The 21934-nt window shown below is 35.4% G+C and overlaps 1 protein-coding gene across 1 annotated transcript in view; it reads left to right on the plus strand.

The window, feature by feature from the left end:
- The window catches only part of LOC123665587, a 160973-nt gene that overhangs the window by 126628 nt on the left and 12411 nt on the right, over positions 1-21934 (plus strand). Inside the window, exons 4-11 of the mRNA XM_045599872.1 lie at positions 11711-11795; positions 12096-12202; positions 16865-17056; positions 17687-17863; positions 19386-19568; positions 19802-19981; positions 20434-20553; positions 21340-21451. Coding sequence (XP_045455828.1) covers positions 11711-11795; positions 12096-12202; positions 16865-17056; positions 17687-17863; positions 19386-19568; positions 19802-19981; positions 20434-20553; positions 21340-21451 — 1156 coding nt within the window. The remainder of the gene's footprint in view (positions 1-11710; positions 11796-12095; positions 12203-16864; positions 17057-17686; positions 17864-19385; positions 19569-19801; positions 19982-20433; positions 20554-21339; positions 21452-21934) is intronic.

A 21934-nucleotide genomic window follows, 5' to 3' on the forward strand; every position in this document is an offset into this window, starting at 1 on the left:
GAGTAGTCTGTACGTGTTTTTTTTGGAAATTTTAATCTAGTGCAAGCTGCAAAACTATCAGTATTCCTCTACTAGATTATGCATGTATTATATATATAAAACTTTCTCTGGAATCACTCTATTTACCAAAGAAAACCGCATCAAAATCCGTTTCGTAGTTTTAAAGATACAGACAGCGGGAAGCGACTTTCGTTTATACTATGTAATGATTAGTATTTTTGGCAACTGGCTGATGCGCTAATCTAACGATTGGATTCCATATATATATATATATATATATATATATATATATATATATATATATATATATATATATATATATATATATATATATATATATATATATATATATATATATATATATATATATATATATATATATGGAATCCAATAAATAAATATATTTATTGTACGTACGTTGTACGTTACGTATATTTTACATATTACGGGTAATCGTGTTTACTAAGCCAGGGTAATTAAAATTGAGACTAAAAACTAAATCATTGAAATATTCAAACCGCTTCACCCTAAGATGGCGATTATAACAATAGGCTTGGAATTGAGAATTAAGCTCGACCTTCACGTAAGGCTTCAAGTTCACTTGACGTATAGCATTATAGAGCATTGTATGCTTAATTTTTTTAAATGTAATCTGACTTATGTATTCCTATTTTATTATCCTGATCCAATTATTACCTATTAACGAAATATATAGTTATATGATTACTAGCTGACTCGGCAAACGTTGTCTTGCCGCTAAACGCTATTTAAAAATAGGGGTTGGTGGTAGAAGGGTGAAAATTTAGGGTTGTATGTAGTTTTCAACGCCAAGCCATAATAAAATAAAAACAAATAACATCAAAAAAATTTAAAAAATGAGGGGTGGCCTACCCTTAACATTTAGGGGGATGAAAAATAGATGTTGTTCTATTCTCAGACCTACCCAATATGCACACAAAATTTCATGATAATCGGTCAAGCCGTTTCGGAGGAGTTTAACTACAAACACCGCGACACGAGAATTTTATATACTAGATGTATATTTCATACAAAAAAAAATACTTTGTATTTAATTATGAAATAATACATAGTTTAATGTAATAATACTACTTTCAAGCAGTGTAGCGCGTGGTAAGATGCTCCTGAGGGGATTAGGGATAGGGTCGGCAACGCGCTTGCGATGCTCTGGTGTTGCAGACAAAGGCTACGGTAACCGCTTACAATCATCAGGTGAGCCGTACAATGTTCGCCGACCTAATTGTATACAAGAAAGAATTAATGTAGTATAACGCATTGGTCTATAGTTCTTTACCATACACTCGTCCCCATAACGAATTGTTTCAATCAATATTATTGTAAAAAATATAAATATTATGTTGGTAGTATACTTAACTCTCTCTTCGTCTTTAAACTAGACGATTTTTCAATTTATTCTTTTTTTAAAATATAAATATACCTTGCTTTAGGATTAACGAAAATTCTGGAAGCATTAAACGTAATGTTAGCAATATCGTGCTGTGTGGCTACGGCACTAAAGAATTTAGCCACCCTCTCTCTTCCCGTGGGTGTCGTAAGAGGCGACTAAGGGATAACAAGGTTCCACAACCACCTTGGAACTTAAGAAGCCGACCGATGGCGGGATAACCATCCAACTGCTGCTGTGATGAATGTATTAAAACATACAATTGACTAATATCTACATTAGCGTTCACATATACAATATGAAAAATAAAATATACATAAGCCGTGTCATATTTTCGTATCTAAGATGCTGATATCAAAGTTCAGTGTAAGCGAAGGTGTCAAAACGGCATATTAATCCGTAATTCAAAATATCATAAACATTTTACATTATAATAAAAAATATACCTATAATATAATATAATACGATAACGAAATACAATTATAAAAGACTATAACTGTATATAACTTTCTATTGCGCTTTACATTATTCTCACTTATAAGCCAGGTAGGGACCAACCCTTAATGTGGCTAAAGTCGAGTACACGAGTGCACTCGAGGCGAGGCGAGGCAAGAGCGATTTTCTATTATACTGGACTTGTAAATAACGGAAAATTGCCGCTAATAAGGTTCTAAGTGTGTTTCTGAAACCCCTGTAGTCTTATATTTGAAGTAAATTATTCTTATAACGTAGTTACTTTTTGTAATCCTAGTTCTTAAATATATTATAAGTTTTGCAGATTTTGCGTTGGAGTCGAAAGTGTGTGAACTAGTTTCTGAAGGGTTTAAGGTTTAAATTGGTTCCGGTGTTAAAATTTTACTTTTTATAGTATACAATTATAGAACAAATTTATATAATTAATAATTTTACTAAATTATATTTTAACATACGCTGCCAAGACGTGGACACTGACGAAGGGACTAGTCCATAAATTTAAAGTCGTTCAACGTGCAATGGAACGGGCTACTATGCTTGGGGTCTCTCTCAAAGATAGGATTAGAAATGAGACTATCCGCGAGAGAAAGAAAGTAACTAAATCATTTATATCAGATTCGGTTACAGATAAAATATTATTGTAAAATAAAAATAAAATATTAGCCGTAAATATTTACCTGTTATTTTTATTCCAGCTATCTCAAGTTTTATCCTATATTTTTTTACGGTAACGGAGGTAATAAACCCTACTAAGAATATTGCCAACCACTTGAAATATAAAAGAACGCTGCAGAAATTATAAGAGTGATATGAAATCATGGAATCAAAAAACAGCCCTTAGATAGACATACATGATTAATCAAAAAAAAAAAAATAGGTATGTCTAACAAACACACATGGTTGTTTGTTTTTAGCATACGCAACTTAAGACTTTTATTCTAGGTACCAACCGACTGACGTACATTAAGAATCGACCATCTCAAAAATAAGTGTCTTTGCTCTCAAAACAATTTAAAAAAAAAACTTATTTAAATTTAGAACTCCTCCGTTATTTCAAGTCAGTTTAACGTTATAAGAAAAAATGATAATATGAAATAATCGAATTTATAAAACAGCCATTAAGTTGGACATGTTTTTTTTTATTTCATCTGTCACCGGCCAGTGTTTTAATTAAAATTTCTCGTGATGTAATTAAATTGAGTTTTGTTGCTCCCTCAGGGAGCGTCGGAATGAAACCGACAATAATTAGGTTTTAATAATAAATGTTAAGAGAATTCAAATGAATGAGGATCATCATCATAAATAAATATACACATGTGTATTTAGAATTAGTAAAAAAATAGTAACACGACAAAATGATTCGAAACTAGTGACTAGCTCATTACTGCAGTTTGCAGTGACTCTGTTCTCTGTTCTGTAGGGTTGGTTCAATTACACCGCGAGTGTGGATCTTATTATTTAGATCTTATTATTTATATTGAAAAAAAAACGGCGCAGACGTGAAACTTCTGAAAATTTTGTCTAGGAGAGATTTTTTTTCATCGTGAATATAAAATACATTGTAATATATTGTATCTCAGCGTGGTGACTATGGGCAACACACATGAGTTCACGCCATTTTTTCCACGAACTTGTGGAGGCCTATGTCCAGCAGTGGACTGCGATAAGCTGAAGTGATAATGATGATGATATTGTATCCCATTCTCCTCTACATTTACGTGTTTATTTCTCATATAGAAACGCATTTTCGTCTCATCAAGCTTCAAATCACAACGATTCTAAAGAGGATTTACTTCAAAAAAGCTACATAAGTCGAGTGACCTAGCCTAGTGACTATAGGCTACCTATAAGACAAGCATTAAGTACCTTAGAAATAGAAAGACAAAGTAATTCTAACGTTATGTTACATTTAACATACTTGATTTAACTTCATACCTCTCACGTGCCCACACTGTATAACAAACACACCATATAACAAACACACTTACTAGAATTTAATTTTGTTTACGTAAGTATTTATCGTTTAACTGTTTCGCACCCAGTAGGATATCCCAACGGGACCGTATCGTTGAGTATCCATCCATCTACAACGTGTACGGTTATGTATTTCTGAAGCGAAAAAGAAATATGGAAATTTGACGATAGGAATCACTATATTGCGTTAGAAGCAAGAGGTATTAAATCGTATACTACATACCATTTCTAAGCTATATACAAAAAACGCCTCAACCTGTAATATCCCACTACTGGGCATAGACCTCTTTCCCCATGTAGCAGAAGGATCAGAGCTTAATCCACCACGCTGCTCCAATGCGGGTCGGCGGATATATTCCCTACTATTAGTAACGATCGCTATTAGGTGTACATGATAACAACCAGCACCAAAGGCTTAACGTGCTCTCCGAGGCACGGTAGAGAGAGCCAAAACGGCTGCAGAAATACCCGGACCACGTCAAACATATACAAAATATCAAAGTAAAAATAACTTTATTGAAATAAGCTTCAAAAACACCTCTGAATCGTTTTTTAAAAATATATGTATATAAACTGTGTTTTTAAACAAATTTGGTAATATCTTACATGATGATGGTGGGGCCCCCGGAAGGATCAGTGTGGACTCAATGAGAGTCGGGTATGACAAAGGCAACGTATCAGACAGGTACGGGTGTCTAAAGGCCTCACTGAACAACGAGGTCATTATATACGAAGACAGGGGGGAGGATCTAAGCTACCTAAAACCCAAGATCAGGACATCTAAACCCCCCGCATCGCCGGCTCTTGAAGAGCCCACACCCAGCGGATCGGAGCGCCTACAGAAACAGGTCGAGGCCCAAAAGGCTGAGTTAAGCAATCGGACAAAAGCCACACCGAAACCGAGCCTGATGTCGATGGCGAAGTTTATTCAATCGACGATCTCCCCAAAACGAGGCAAAAAACCGCCCCATTTGTCCCCCAATCAGGTCGATACAAGAGAGCGGCAAATTAAGGCGTTGGAAAGGTTCACCGAGGACGAAAGTTCGAAGCACCCGGAGGCGCCACCAACTGTTCGAACAAGGGCCGATATGGGGCAAGTAACACCACCAAAACTTCGACCAGCGTCCACACCGTCTGAACACGCGCAAAATGCCCTTACCGAGTTCCTGGCCATAACAAAGGCAAACCGAGAGGTGAACCTGGCCACATGCAATAAGATCATGCAGACCTACCAGTACAACAACCTAAAGTTACTGGAGGTGGAACTCGAAGAAGCCGAAGCAGCCATTTACAACAACGACACTCGACAGATACTCAAAGGAAATATGTCGGGGAGGTATATGGCTGCATATAACATCACAGCAGGCTTCGTGAGCGCGGTCGAGTCTGAGGGGCAGGAACAAGAGCCTCAGATCTTCAATACACCACCAGGGGACCCGGTGGTGGTAGTGGCCAGATGCACGAGAGTAATGCTGGATGATCGGATACTCCGGATGGCTCAAACCATCACGGGGGACCGTGACGCCAATGATTCTTCCGTGGTCTGGGGGCTACCTTCACTGGAATGGATAAATGGGGTTCCAGGATGTGGCAAGACAACTCGCATAGTCGGGGAATTCGATGAGGACGAGGAAGTCGTCATTACGACCACAGTCGAGGCTGCCAAAGAACTTAAGGAGAAGCTGGCACACCGCTATGGCGCTAAAGCCAAATCTAAGGTGCGCACTATGGCCTCCGTACTGGTCAATGGTTTTCGAGGGGGCGCAAAAATCAGCCGTCTTACGGTAGATGAAGCCCTCATGAACCACTTCGGGGCCATAGTGATGGCAGCCCGACTATCAGGGGCCAAGAAGGTGGTCCTCATCGGAGATATTAACCAGCTGCCGTACATCGACAGGGAAAACCTGTTCAAGATGCGGTACAGCAGACCAACCCTGATAACAGGCATATCGTGGGAGCTGTCTTGTACGCACCGAAACCCCAAGGATGTCGCCTTCGCCATCAGCGAGGTCTACAAAGATATTTATAGCTCAAGCCCAATAATCCGTTCCCTGCGCGTGGAAAGCTTCACGGGCGCGCAAATCTCTGCAAGACAGAACTGGACCCTATACCTGGTCTTCACGCAGGAAGAGAAGAAGTTGCTGGTGGACCGGGGATACGGGAAAGGGGAGGGGTCGCGTGTCTTGACTATCCACGAGGCGCAGGGCCAGACGAGTGAGAGTGTCATCGTCATCCAGACGAGGAGTGGGAGGCTGCGAATACATGACAGCGTTTCGCACGCGATAGTCGCGGTGACTAGACACACCAAGGCCTGTGTCTACTACACCGACTACAGAGATGACGCGATCTGTCGTTTCGTCGGGAGGGCGGCGGAGGCTACGGAAAAAGACATCCTCGAGCATAGTCTCAAGATGGCGATTCATAATAGAGACACCGCTGTCGTTGGGAGTATTCTCGAGATGTCAAAATAAAATTCGAATAGGTTGCTTTGCTTGGGAGGAGTAAGTTTGGTAGTAATATAGACAATATTAAAAAATATATTTCTAAATAATGTAAGATTTAGCTAGATATAAGTATAGTATTATAAGGAAATAATAATAATACAAAGAAAAAAAAAAAAAAAAAAAATGTTGTACCATAGATTAGATTAAGAACCGGTCGGTGGACTCACGTCTCTTTTGGAGACATTAAAAACAAACATAGTCTGACTTGAACAGCGATGTTGTTGACTAACGCCTACCTTGAAATAGAGAAAAAAAATAAAAATAAAAATTTGCATGTATTAGAGTAAAAAAGGACATGGGTTCATAAGCCCGTGGATGTATAAGACTTGTTAAAAAAAAAAAAAAAAAATATCTTACATGAAATACAGCGTCCCTGAGTCCACACATCTATATCATTGATGTAATCCTGCACCGAATAATAAGCTTTCGCTATTAACTTCTTTTTAATACAAACTTTAAACTTATTTTCAGGCAATTGTGAAATTTTATTATACATGCGAATACCATCACCCAGAAATAAGATGTTTACTTTCCGCAGTCAGGGGCTTAGTTACAATTTTCTCATTCCTTCTTGTGCTTATACTGCGATTATTACTGTTACAAATATTGTTTTGAATATTTATTTAATTTATAGTATTGCAACACTTTTTTAAAAATATATAAGTATTATTTTGCAGGTGGAGAAACGAGAATGAAAAGAAAAAATATAGATTGGGGGGGTAGTAATTAGTGGGGAGGGTAAGATGTAATTAGAGAAAAGACGAATGTGGAATGAGTAGTGAAAGATTATTTCTGTTAAAAAAAATTGTTTTGAATTTAATCATATTTAAATATGTGACGATCTAGAAAATAAATACAAAAGTGTGTGATACGTGAGTATTATATGCAAAGTCTTCAACCGCTAACATTATTATTTATTAAATATCGTATAAAAATTCAAGTTCAGTTGTAGTCTGTCATGCCTAAAAAGTGCAGGCCGCTTCTCGAGACATTCCGCACTTAACGATATCATTCGCCTTGCCACCGTCAACGTGCCAAGTCTATTTGAGCCGACTCGTATTGCAAGAGACGATGGCAAGAGACCGGACGGTATGAGTTTAATTCCATGAAAGATGGGCCGAGTGCTGGTATGGGATGCAACCTGTTCAGACACGCTGGCCCCTTCCCATCTACATGGAACCAACAACAGCGACTTATGAAGCGGCTGAAAAAACAAAGCAGACAAATACAGGGGTCTAGGCTCCGAATATGATTTTGTCCCATTCGGTGTCGAGACCCTTGGTCCGTGGGGTCCTAGCGCTATAAGACTTTTTAAGGAAATAGCAAAAAGGTTATTCGACGTCACAGGAGACCGAAGAGCTGGCAGCTACTTCAGACAAAGCATTAGTTAAGCTATTCAAAGCTGCCAGTATCTTCGGAACCTGGCCTAAAGGGAATCCTTTTAATAATATTTTTTAGTTATTATTTTATGTATATATACTTAAGGTTTTTTAGTTTAATGTAATTTATCTTATTATTATTATATCTTTTCATTCCTAATTAAATGTATATATTTATGTTTTAAATAATAAAATGCTACGTATATAATATTTTAAAAACAAATTCTCTGCAGTCTAATCTGAACTGGAGCATAAAATATCAGCGCTAAGCCTATGTGCCACGAAACACGCAGCATAAGTCTAATTTACATACATTGCGGAACACATTAACTGACGAACTTAACAATGACATTGTTGAGCATTATATTACAGATGTTATAATACTTACCTGCATTATCTCCATTACCTTATTATTATTATCTGTATTATTATTATGAAATATCGCCTTAATCAGGAGAATATTGGCCGCAATAACTGAGCTGGAGTGACATCATTATTATTTTATCACTTTTATGTTTCATTACATTATATTATATTATATTATATTTTGTTATATATTGCTGTATTATATTGTATTATATTATGTATATATTTTATAATCACTATACTTTCTTGCACATACCAAGGTTGGCTGGTAGAAAATGCATCAGCGTTTGCCCGCCTTTTGTACACACTTTTATTAGTGTAATTATTGTACAATGAAGAATTTAAATAAATAAATATCTATACCAATATTACAAAGCTGAAGAATTGTTTTAATTGAATCCAATAATCTCAGGGACCAGTGGCAGTAGTTCGAATTGAAAAAATATATTTTAGTTCACTAATTTATTTTTGTTATTTAGGGCCAATTTCACCGGTTTTGGATTACGCTATTATTCGAAGGATGATGATATCCAAAACAGATAATTTAGATTAATTTTATAAAAACAGCTAGTGACATACAAATTGCTCTAATGGTAGTAGGTATATTTGACTAGCCCGTTGACGCAGTTTGTAGTGACCCTGCTTTCTGCTCCGGGGGTTGTGGGTTCGATTCCCACCCTGAGTCTGGGTTTAATTTATATATTTACTTATATATTTATATATGTATTATTTATAAGTATGTTTATCAAAAAAAAATGTAGCTATACCAGTCGGCTGTTACCTATAACACAAGCATTAAGTTGCTTACTTTAGGGACAGACGACCGTGTGTGTATTGTGTAGATATTTATTTATTTATTTATTTTATTTATTATTTATATCTAATATATAAAATTCTCGTGTCGCGGTGTGTGTAGTTAAACTCCTCCGAAACGGCTTGACCGATTCTCATGAAATTTTGTTTGCATATTTGGTAGGTCTTGAGAATCGAACAACATCTATTTTTCATCTCCCTTAATGTTAAGGGTAGTCCAACCCTAATTTTTTTTAATTTTTAGATAAATTATTTATTTTTTATTTTATTATGATTTGGGGTTGAAAAATGCATACAACCCTAAATTTTTACCCTTCTACCATCAACCCCTATTTTTAAATAGCGTTTAGCGGCAAGACAACGTTCGAGTCGGCTAGTAATAATATAATAATAATAATAGCTACTAAGATACTGTGATTATGCTAATAGCTACTATAATACTTACAAATGCAAAGGCAGATACAAGATGTACAAAACCACTCTAGTCGCTAGAAGAACGAACTCTCCAGACTTTTTTATGAGAAACGTCATAGTTTTTACTATGACGTTTCTGCAAATTTGTACAAAGAATCACAACAAGAATTTAAAATTGTATAGTAAAATACGAAGAAAACAGTGAAATCGATTACAATATACGATATAAATACAAGCGAAGAGAGTTTAATCAAATAACACATGCCTACTACATATTATTTCTAAGTAACATACAAAATATTAGTACTCCGACTTTTCAGAATATTGCAGTTCCTGTGATGAGAACGGTAGTCGGAACTCCTGAAAAGGGTCAGAGTCAAGGGACAGAAATGCTTCTGTTGTGCTGCAGGCGTCTCTATATTACGATAACGGCTTATCATGTGGGCCGTTCGCTTGTTTGCCGCCCTAGTCATTTAAAAAAAGAGTAAATTTTGAGGTTATAAAGATAAATGTTGTAATATTTAAATGTACATTGTAGGAAAAATCATTAAATTAACTAAGTATACTTACTATACCCAAAAAGTCATCTAAATTATGGCAGTTGTGCAGTTGTATACCTACCCCTTCCGTAACGATATCATTAGATTAAAAGTTTAGATTTGCTCTGCGGCGTTACTCGTGTTTATTTTGTTTCCACAATCCTTATAATTACTATTCAACTTGTTTTAGCACGGTTATAATTTAATTAAAAATTTAATTTTCATTTAGACAGCTCGTTAATTTGGAAAAGTTTTACATTTTAGAACTTTACGTTGTGAAGCTATGAAAATCATTAAACATCAACGGCAACTAAAAATTAATGAAGCAAAGAAAATTAAATAATAATTTATAAAAATACATTATTTATAATTATGTAACAACCTATATATGAATATTATTTAAAGATTACAAAAATAATAATAAAAGTATGCCCTTTAAAACAAAAACAAAAAACTTAAATTTCGTTATATTCATATAATTATGTACATATATTTACAACGAAGGCTATTTTTATATACTTGCCATAAATTACTCTCTGCTTGTAAATCTAGTTAAAAGTCAAACAGTATCTCAGATGACGATGGGCTACGAAACTTTTTATCAGATACTAGCTGACCCAGCGAACTTCGTATCGCCTAACACAAACTTTATCGTATGGTATTAAAGTTCAAATTTTCAACTTTTAAGTATTATCACAAATCTTTTGCATGGGAGTATAGAAAAGTGTTGTTTTTAGACTTTTTCAGGAAATTTAATTTTTTTTTTTTTTTAGAATTTTTCTCTCCGTAAGAACCATCCTCGTACTTCAAGGAATATTTAAAAAAAAATTAGCGAAATCGGTCCAACCGTTCTCGAGTATTGCGCTTAGCAACACATTCAGCGACTCATTTTTATATTATAGACAAGGTCACTTTAATATGTATTACATGGTATTAAGGCGAAACTTCCTTGAACAAAATTATTTAACTCTCTTGTTTAATCCTTTGTATCATCGAGGCTGCAAACTTTAAAATTCAAAGAAAACTTGTAACAGTTGTAATTGTGAACGTTGCATAAACTTTCGTAAGAACGATGCAAAAAGTTATAATACTTTGGAACTCTGAACTTAGTGCAGAATTTTTAAATAATAAAGGTTTTGCTGGACGTGCGCGGCTTTAGCATTTTTATAGTAATAATTCATCATATCATCATTATCACAGCAGCCTTTCGCATTCCACTACTGGACATAGGCCTCCACAAGTTCACGCCAAAAATGGCGTGAACTCATGTGTTTTGCCCATAGTCACCACGCTGGGCAGGCGGGTTGGTGACCGCAGGGCTGGCTTTGTCGCATCGAAGACGCTGCTACCCGTCTTTGGCCTGTGCATTTCAAAGCCAGCAGTAATAATTAGGCCTATAGATTTGGCGTGTCTTAAGCGTATACTCGTAAACGCTTTAGACTGAAATATGATTCAAGTGTTGGGAGTTCGGAATCATATACACTCAAGCATAAACGTCTGGGCTACGACAAACATCTGAATGACAAGTCGTGTATTGTATCAAGAGGTTTTGGTCTGTAGCCCATATTTTAACATGATTTACGCCGAGTTGCACGAAAAGAAATTAAAATTTAAGTAGTGATTAAACTAATTTAATCGCAACAATTGTATGAATTTCTTGTGATTAAATTAGTTTAATCTCTACTTAAATTTTAATTTTGTTTCGTGCAACTCGGCGTTAGTCTTTTAGCGCCTTTTCTTTGTATGACAGTGTTGTAATTCTAAAAATGTCTTTTATCATTTGAGACAGAGCCATTAGTTTCAACTTTGCTAAATTTGTTACAGATCGTGAATGTCCAGAAATAGAACAACCGGAGTCAGCAGAAGATTCACTCACCATAACCATCACTGGGAGGCTGTTTGGTGACAAGTGAGTTAAACGCAGCAGAACTAACTTCGTTTTTAATTTTAATCAGGACTTTTTCCAAGCATTGGAAATCAGATTGAGAGAAAGACAAAATAAATAAGAGGGTTAAGGATGGAGCAAAAGATCATTTTAGTATCTACATGATAACAAAGACTCAAATATTTTAATAATTCTTATACTTTGTCATATTGAGGAATTCTTAAGGTTAAGAGAATCGACCCATATTATTTTAGTAGCTATTTTGTTCAGAACAAAATTCAACCATTGAACAGTAAACAAACAAGAAAAATTTAATCTTTTCAGAGCGGTATATTCCTGCCCTCACGGCTATCACGTTGTTGGACTTCAGTCGAGGAGTTGTCAGGCCGATGGCAAATGGGCTGGACAGCCTCCGGCGTGTAAGAAGAACAGTAAGTGTCGTCATAACTTATATAATATAGAGCTTCTGGAGGGGATTAGAGTTAGGGTTGGCAACACGCTTGCGATCCTTCTGAAGGTGCAGGCGTCTATAAGCTACGGTAATCGCTTACCATCAGGTGAACCGTGTGCTTGTTTGTCGAGTCAGTTGTTTCAAATAAAAACTTTTTAATTGTAAGCACATAACTGCTTTTGCGAGACAAAAAATACTATAATATACTGTCGTACATTAAAAAACTAAGTAAATAATTAAACACTTCACATTAACCATCTGGTAAATGTGTGTCTAGAGAGTAGAGACACGCCCGATATAAAGACAAATGCTCAGATTACGACAAACATGCTTATAGCCAGCTTATACAAATGTTTGTCTGCTACGAACCCACGACTTTCAGCATAACAGATTGGACAGCAGCGCAAACGCGTGTCAGTACATCGTACATTATAACATTCAAATTTATAATAAATAATGAATTTGTTTAAATTGTAATGAATTTGTTTAATAATACTGTTTTCAAGCAGTATTGTGTTCCTGTTGGTGAGTAAGATGACCAGAGCTCCTGGGGGGATTGGGGATTGGGTCGGCAACGCGCTTGCGATGCTTCTGGTGTTGCAGGTGTCTATAAGCTACGGTAATCGCTTACCATCAGGTGAGCCGTACGCTTGTTTGCCGACCTAGTGACATAAAAAAAAAAACTTATATCATCCAAACGATAAAAACAATCATTAAGGGCCTGTTCCAGCAGTTGTGGGTAACGCTATTTGACGGATGATATCCAACAAATAAAAGTTTTTGATATATTATTCTTTTTCACCATCGAGTTCCACAGTATTTATGAGCTATTTCTATTTGCAAAAAAGAATTTAAAAGCTGTAGTTTATTAATTGAGGGGGAAAAGGTCTTATGGCTTATTCTACCTCCTGCTGTTAAAGTCTAATCGTCACTTTATATAACTGGTGAAACAGGTCCTTAAAGAATAAAAAAATCTAACTAACCTGAAATGTAAAAACCTACGCCTCTTTCTTAAAAATTTCCACATATTCTCAATATTATATTTAGTTTCATAGCAGCTAGAGAAACATAAACTTCACGTAACATATTCAGCACTGGCGAAATTCAATTAAGCCTGAATGGATGCACCGCATCAAGTTTTGTTAGCGAGTATACGAACACATAACTTTACGTCATAACCGACGTTGCTAGGAAATGCGCGTGCAAATCTTGCTACATCGTCCTACTAATATTATAAAGGATTAGGATGGATGTATGTATGTGTGTATATTTGTTACTCTTCCACGCAAAAACTATTGATCCGATTTTAATGATATTTGGTATGTAGATAGCTGGAGATTTTAATCTCGGAATTCCCACGGGATCGGAAATTATACGCTATACGCTTCAACCTGTAACACCCCACTGCTGGGCATAAGTTTCTTTCCCCGTGTAGGAGAAGGGTCGGAGCTTAATCCACCACGCTGCTCCAATGCCGATTGGCGGATATATTCCCTACTATGAGTAACGATCGCTATCAGGTGTACATGATAACAACCGGGACCGACGGCGAAACGTGCTCTCCGAGGCGTCGGCACACGTATCATTACACCAGAGCGGTCGAAATTGAATATTGACAATTATCTTTCAATTCAAATAAACTAAATTTTAAAAGCTTCAATAAAATAACCTAAAACAAAAGAAGTCGCTCGAAATAGGAAAATTTATAAAAATTACTAATTTCAGTAGTCAGTCGGAAATATATAAATGTATTACGAAGAGTACAGTATGTACAAAGTATTTTATGGTAAAATATTTTTTTTTTTACAAAATGAAATTCAGTGAGTTTTTTACCTTCGTCGGCATTCGCTTCAGCCGTGGATTTATGATGACAGCAGCGACTCGTATCCCATAGGCGCCCATTATGTATGTCTACTCCATGATGAATTACATAAACGTTATTTATAGAATCATTTTATTTTACAGTAGCTTTCCTCTCGCGGCTTCGCCCGTGGATTAAGCAATTTTAACTGTTCCGTTTTCTCTCATTAAAATATTATATATATAAAATATTATATATATGTATGTAACTCAGTAAACGATGCATTCTCCTAGTAAAGAATTCTCAAAATCGGTTTAGTAGTTATTGAGCATTATAAACAAAGACGAAATTCTTATAAAAACTTAATAAACCGCGATAAAATCCGAAAAAGTTGTTTCATAATAATGAGTGAATATTGCGTAAACATTAGACAATAATCACAGTAATACGTCACTAAATTATTGAATACCAATATATTCGAAACCGCAAAAAACAACCAAAGAATAAATATTTAAGGAAAATTTGCTCGGATTCATTTCAACAACGTATGAAAAAGAAAGTTGCCAATCATTATTATAAAATTCCTCCGAGTTGCTTGCTATTGTATGTAAAATGTGTTTACGTAGATAATTTTAGTATGAATAGTTTTAGATCTGCGGTTCGCATGTAGGTATGTTGTGGTGAGGATATTGTGAACGCAATCAACATTATTTCAAAAAGGTTTGCTGTTTATATGGACAGTATTTCAAATATCCATTGATTATTATAAAATTTGTATGATACTGAAGATATCTGATATTAATTAAAGTTTTGTATATTATATGAAGCAATAATGGATATTATACCTTTTTAAAAAAAACGAGTGTGCTTTAGACCACGCGACAGAAGTAAAACTTTTTTAACTCCATCTAACTTATCTCTCTCCACTTTTCGTTCGCCTCGCCCGATCACACTTTTCGTAACGCTCTCGTCACGCATTCACCAGTTTATCTCCCAAGTCAAGCGTCCGTAAGGAAGTTTTCCGTCAGAAATTTTTCCGAGAAATGGCAGACTACCTTTTTTTTACGTGGGGAAAATCCATCATGGATACCCTCCAGCGCGGGACGCCAGAGGGTTATGTCAGACTCCTATTGACTAAAAACCACCACGTGTGAGCAGTCATCCGCCTGGGTGAGCAACACTGGGTGAGCTGGGTGCGCTAGCATTCGCCAGATGGCAGACTACCTGCCTGATGGCTGAATTAAAGTTCATTAAGTAAACGACATTCATTCAATCTCTACTTAAATATTAAAAAAGGAAGAGTTTGTATGTTTTCTTAATTGCTAGTTCCTTTGGAGCGGTTTAAAAGAATCCTGTATTGTTAATAAGTCTTTTTATCACGTTACGACTCATTAAGAAGTTTCCAGACAGATCTTGTAATAAAAAGTAATAATTAACAATAGTTACTGTTCCAATTATTGTTACGCCTCTCTTGATTGCTTAGTAAGTTTTCAGGTTTAAAATGTTCTTTATGCGAACACTTGTAAAGAAGAAACAATACACAATAAATATATCAGTATCTTGCTATTGATGCTGAAGTTGAAGATATTTTTTCGTTCTTGCCGATGACACGCGCGTTTTCCAAAATATATGGCACTAAAAAAAGGTGACATGATCTTGTGTCATCTGCCTCCTTCTTGCGTCATTGTTGATTCTCTCAGTAATTCACACAAATTATGTGTTGATATTGTATTTCAAATAATTGTTTGACCCCATTGATACCGTTGTCATATGCTCTTAAAAATCATGAGTTATATTTACTTTATACCTCTATAATGTTACATTACTCTTCTATTTATCTAACCTTTTTTTCACTGTCACGTATTTTAATCTACTACTCTGCTTACTACGATGAATATATCACTCAAACTTCTCACAAAATTATTAAATTCTTCCAACATGAGCATGAAATAAATTTCAAATTCAAATGTTTGACTTATACATTTCGATTTACTGGCACCAAAGAGGTATATCCATTATCCTTCATCCTAAATCAACGTAATTTGTCTGAAACCTTTTACATCCGCAATTTCCGCATTCTGTTTTGCTCATGAAATCAAAATTTCGTCTCGTTTTCAAAGGCCTTTTACGTAATGTTCATTGCAGATTCAGATCTACGAGATTTCAAGTCACTGACCGTAGTAATAAAATTGTAGGAATGAAATTCTGTTCTGTGTTGGTAGCTCAAAATTGTAACGACAAAGCTATGTAATTGGTTTGGGAGAGTTTGATTCACTGACGAAGTTACCGATATACGCAAGAGAAAAAGCGAGTGATAGATAGATTCTTTTAATTCAGAACTTCTTATAATTGAATGAAATTAATACTTTGTATATACCTGCTATATCTGCTATATCTACTGTAAGTGTTTCTATTTATATCGACTGGCCCATTAGTGTTCCAGTATCCATAGACGCAATTCCAGCTCCAGTCTGAGTGCAATATGCCTTTTCATTATGTGTATTATGAATTTGATACTAAACATTGATATATTGATACAGACATTGATCCACCTAATAGTGATTATTTATAATTATTACCAAACCACATCCTGAAAAGTTTTTTAACCATCAACAGGTTCTAGGATCACCATCTCCTATATTTAATCCCGACGTTAAGTAACTACTTTGATTATTGTATTTATTTTAAAATCGGATTATAAACAAAAAGGACCAAATTAGCTCCTCAAACTTTGCACTTAGCCAGTAATACAAAAAAAAAATTATACAATTAAAATCGAAAATAGTATTGAAAAACGAATTTCATATTGAGCATTTTTACCCAATTGATTCTTGTCCCCAGTATACTGTCTCCAACCACCAACAATTGAGCACGCTCGCCACTCCGCCCTGCCTGAGCAAGCGACTTTCGACCTAGATGCTACTATCCAGTACAACTGTCACACTGGCTACGTGACGAACGGCTTCCCTAGGGCTAAGTGTCTGGCGATTGAGGGACAGGCTTCGTGGTATGGGCCGGATATTACCTGTGAACGTAAGTACAACAAATACTTTTGATGTTGTGATTTTTAAAACGGTATATGGATATTACAGTATTGCTTAAAATGTCAAAGATAGTTTAGATTAATAAAGCGTAAAATATATATGTAGTTTGTTGGGAAAAAACTAACTGACAACTGACTGACTGACTGAAAATTATCTGAGGTAGGGCATAGCAGGAATTTCCTGCTCAAAATATGGAGCAGCCCGACTGGGGTAGTACCTCGACCTTACAGAAGATCACAGCTAAATAATACTGTTTTCAAGCAGTATTATGTTCCTGTTGGTGAGTAAAGTGACCAGAGCTCCTGGGGGGATTGGGGATTGGGTCGGCAACGCGCTTGCAATGCTTCTGGTGTTGCAGGTGTCTATAAGCTACGGTAATCGCTTACCATCAGGTGAGCCGTACGCTTGTTTGCTGACCTAGTGACATAAAAAAAAATCCAAAATTATCCAAAAAAAAAGAAGCGCCAAATATCGGCCAAAACCTTAAAAAAAAAAGAAATGATTTAAATATTTAAAAAAAATGATATTTTAAGCATTGATTTTGAAGGCTTTAAAAAGAAATTAGATATTAATTCCTCAGTAAAGGAAAACTGGTATTCTTTACGTTGTTTTGTTGCAGCCCGCTCTTGTGGTGAACCAGGCGATGTTCCACATGGTTGGGTGACAGCAGATTGTCATACCTTCGGGTGTAGAGCAGTGGTGCAATGTGGACAAGGCTTCGAGCTGGTTGGTAAAGCGGAACGTTACTGCCAATCTGATGGAGCCTGGGCACCTAAGGAACTACCTACGTGTGTCCGTAAGTAGTTCTAAATGAGTGTATCTTTTAAAGGTTCTAGTGATGAGTCTAAACTAAAAGGAAGCTAAAAAATAAAATTTGATTTCTTTTATCCATAGTAATTGTATCTTAAAAAGGTTTAAATGCAAATAATAAAATTACTAAATTGCAAGAAAATTTAGTAATGATTATTTCAGTAATGAATTCATAATTAGGTACAAAGTAATTAAAAACGTATCATAGGTACTGCAAGTTGCTTTTAATAATTAGGCTCATCATTAAGACCAGATTTCGAAACTTACTGCGTTTGGCATTGCTTCGTGACAATGTAGTTGCCGATTTCAGTGTCGTTCATTTGGAATGTTGCATGGTTTTCGAATTATCGTGAATTATCTAAATGTTTTCGGTGACTAGTTGGCATGGCGCTTGGTATTTCAATATTATCATGGCTATCACCAGCAATATCATTGTCATGACGCAATTGGATCGGATCTCCCACTTGGTTAAAAATTTCAGCTATTTTTTAGATTTAATTAAATTTATTCTTATAATCTAATTCAATAATAACTTTAGCTTAATTCGCTTCACGCATATATTGATTTGTTTTATCATAACGTTTATCATATTGAGAATTATGTTTTTATTAAACTTCTTTGTTTCAATTTTCTTTAATAACCCTAAGAGTAATGTCATTTGGACATGCATGCAAGTGGGACGTCCTCAGGAACTGAGTTGTGATTAACAAATTTAAAAATATCTTTTTTCTCCTTTCCTGCTGCTGAAAAGAAGGAGAGAAGGGGACAGTTTGAATTAATTTCGTAGTATTGTTGCAAATATAGAATTTTAATTCTATAATGTTAGTGCAAACTTTCCAAAAAAAAAAAGTTACAAAATTTTCATGGCCATGGTAACCAAATTATGACAAATACCTAACTGCCTTTAGCCTAAAGTTAATGCTACGTGTATGTAGATGGTTTAATGATATATGTAGATGAGGCTTCGATATTGAATTTATTGTAAATTTCTTATCTATTATATTTATCTCCTTAAAGTAAACACTTCGAATTTACTGTGCTGTAGCGAAATAAAGGTAAATCAAATATTATTGTTTCATTTCAATTATCGCATGTCGCTTCCTTTTATTTAATGCATGATGGGTATTCGAATATTTATGTAATTGTTTTACTGTGGGAATATAACTAATAAAACGAAATAACTATTTAAAATAGTTTGTTTAAAAACAGTTCTTTTCTGTAGAATTTAAAACTTATTTAAATGAACTACAATTCTGAAATATATTTTAAATAAATTTAATCACAAAAGATACGTAAATTATTGTATCAAGCAAGTTTGAATTAATTTGAACAAATGATTGAAAAAAAATGGCGGTCATCACAGATTATACACCTAGTTAGAAATCACATCCCAGATGATATAGCTTAGAAAAATAATTGTCATGTACACAATTGGAAACTAAACGATGTTTAAGTACAGCGCTATTTTGATAACGTGTCAAGTTAAAGCGACGCGTGTCGCCATCTAGTGGTGACGCAGGTGCAGTGTCCAGCGCCAGAGGCGCCAAGACATGGAAAGGCCGTGTACACATCTTGTGCATACAACTCTGTTGTATCGTACGAGTGTAAATACGGATACCGCCTGGTCGGTGATGCGACTAGGAGATGTGGAGCTGATAAGAAGTGGTCAGGAACTCAACCGGCGTGCAAGGGTACGTAGGACACACTATATATTTTGGTCATAGTTATTATAAGAAATATAAATTAAAGTATTTAATAACAGACAAACCCAAAAATTGAGGTCGAAACATAGAACTACAAAGTCCAAAAATGACTAATTATTCCTTCCATTTAATGACACAATAAGAAGGAAAACCATAACAAGGTGTCCTCATAAATACATCAAAAAATCCATATGAATCAAACCTGATTTCTGTTTGGGCAGAAATCAACTGCGGTCATCCAGGTCAGCTCTGGAACGGTTGGCTGGAGAACATATCCTCGGGTACAGGGTTAGGAGCATCGATAATATTCCGATGCCAGGATGGAATGAGAATGGAAGGCAATGGCTCTGCAATATGCCAGAGCGATGGCACTTGGAGCCATCCTCTGCCACAATGCTTAGGTTAGTAAAATTTTAGCTTACCGCTAAATTTAACTAACAAAAATCAAGGTACAATATAGTCGTAAGTTTCATGACTCAGAATAAATTTTTCAAATTGGTTTATCCATTCCCCCTTGCTTTACGTTACAACACAACTCCTTAACGAGATGTTAGATTAATATGGAATTTTACATCAAATATCAACTGAAAATATATTTTATCGAAAGTAATTTTGCCAAGTACTTCTAAGATTATCACAGTAGACTAAACATCCATTGCTTTTATATATTTGTACATGTTCTATATTAAATCTGCTGCAGAAAATCCGTTTTATCAAAAAAATAAAAGGTAAAGGTAAAACGTGTTAGAAATTTTTTACGAATAAGTTTTCTGACAATGTTTTCCCTTTTCTTCGTGTTCAATCTACTGGACGATAACGAAATACTATATACTTATGAAATGTTTATTTTTAGCTCCGTGTGTAGTCCCACACGTGTCTCAAGGGAAAGTGGTATTGATGGAAAATAAGACAGCGGAAAATGATACGGAAGAACAAACACAAGTAGTCGGTAGCTCATCGATGGTGCAACATGGTAAGTCGTTGCTATAACACTATTGTACAGAGATTATCAAAATTTAAACAATTTAAAATAAAATGAGACTTTAATTGTTTAGGACATTAAATAAAAATATATAGTAAGACATTTTTCTTATGTACATATTTTTTTTAAACTCTGAAAATATTGGTCTTATCATTATAGCTTTTTTTGGTAGAAATTCATACAAATATCTTTTATAAAAATACTAGCTGACTCGGCAAACATTTTCTTGCCGCTAAAGGCTATTTAAAAATAGGGGTTGGCGGTAGAAGGGTGAAAATTTAGGGTTGTATGTATTTTTCAACGCCAAATCATAATAAAATAATAAATAAATAAGTTATGTAAAAATTTTAAAAAATTAGGGGTGTACTACCCTTAACATTTAGGGGGATGAAAAATAGATGTTGTTCGATTCTCAGATCTACCCAATATGCACACAAAATTTCATGAGAATCGGTCAAGCCGTTTCGGCGGAGTTTAACTACAAACATCGCGACAAAAGAATTTATATATTAGATTTTTCTAAGTATCTGTATATTTTCCTTAAAAAACTTGAGACCCATTCATCCACAATAGCAAAATACTGAGCAAAAAATGAATCTAAAAGAGATATTATATTAAAGCAAACACTCCCGTTGAATTCTTTTTCGATAAATATATTCGCACCATTCATTATGTTACCATTTCCTTGTTACAAACACTCGAGAGACTACTAAAAGATATTTTGGTGAAAGCTTTGTTCTTTGAGCAGAAATTATTTTATATTTCATTTATTCTCAGGCGAGATGATCGTCGTCGACTGTGAGAAGAATTACGAATTTCCGTCCAATAATGTTGCGGTTACATGCAATAATGGTACTTGGACGCAAATACCGAGATGTCAACCGGCCAGGTATTCTTATTATTCTGGGTTTGTAAAGATTTGTCATGCAAAAAATACTACCTCAAATATTTTCTTTTCAACGTCACACGATTGCGTGAGTCGCTTCAGCCTGTAATATCCCACTACTGGGCATAGGCCTCTTTCTCCATGTAGGAGAAGGATCAGAGCTTAATCCACCACGCTGCTCCAATGCGGGTTGGCAAATATATTCCCTACTATGAGTAACGATCGCTATCAGGTGTACATGATAACAACCGGGACCGACGGCTTAACGTGCTCTCTGAGGCAAGGTGGAGAGACCCACAAGGACTGCACAAACACCCAGACCACGGCAAACACTGTATGGCCAATACAAATTATGTGAGTACTTAAACTAAATAAACGATCATATCCGTTTTGTTAAAATTTTATAGCGAAAAAGTCGAAAGATAAGTCTAGCTTATTCGTTAAAAAACCCCACTTCCTACTTCCCCACTTATATTAAAATGTGAA

This window comes from Melitaea cinxia, chromosome 24 (assembly GCF_905220565.1).
Source record: "Melitaea cinxia chromosome 24, ilMelCinx1.1, whole genome shotgun sequence".
NCBI lineage: Eukaryota > Metazoa > Arthropoda > Insecta > Lepidoptera > Nymphalidae > Melitaea > Melitaea cinxia.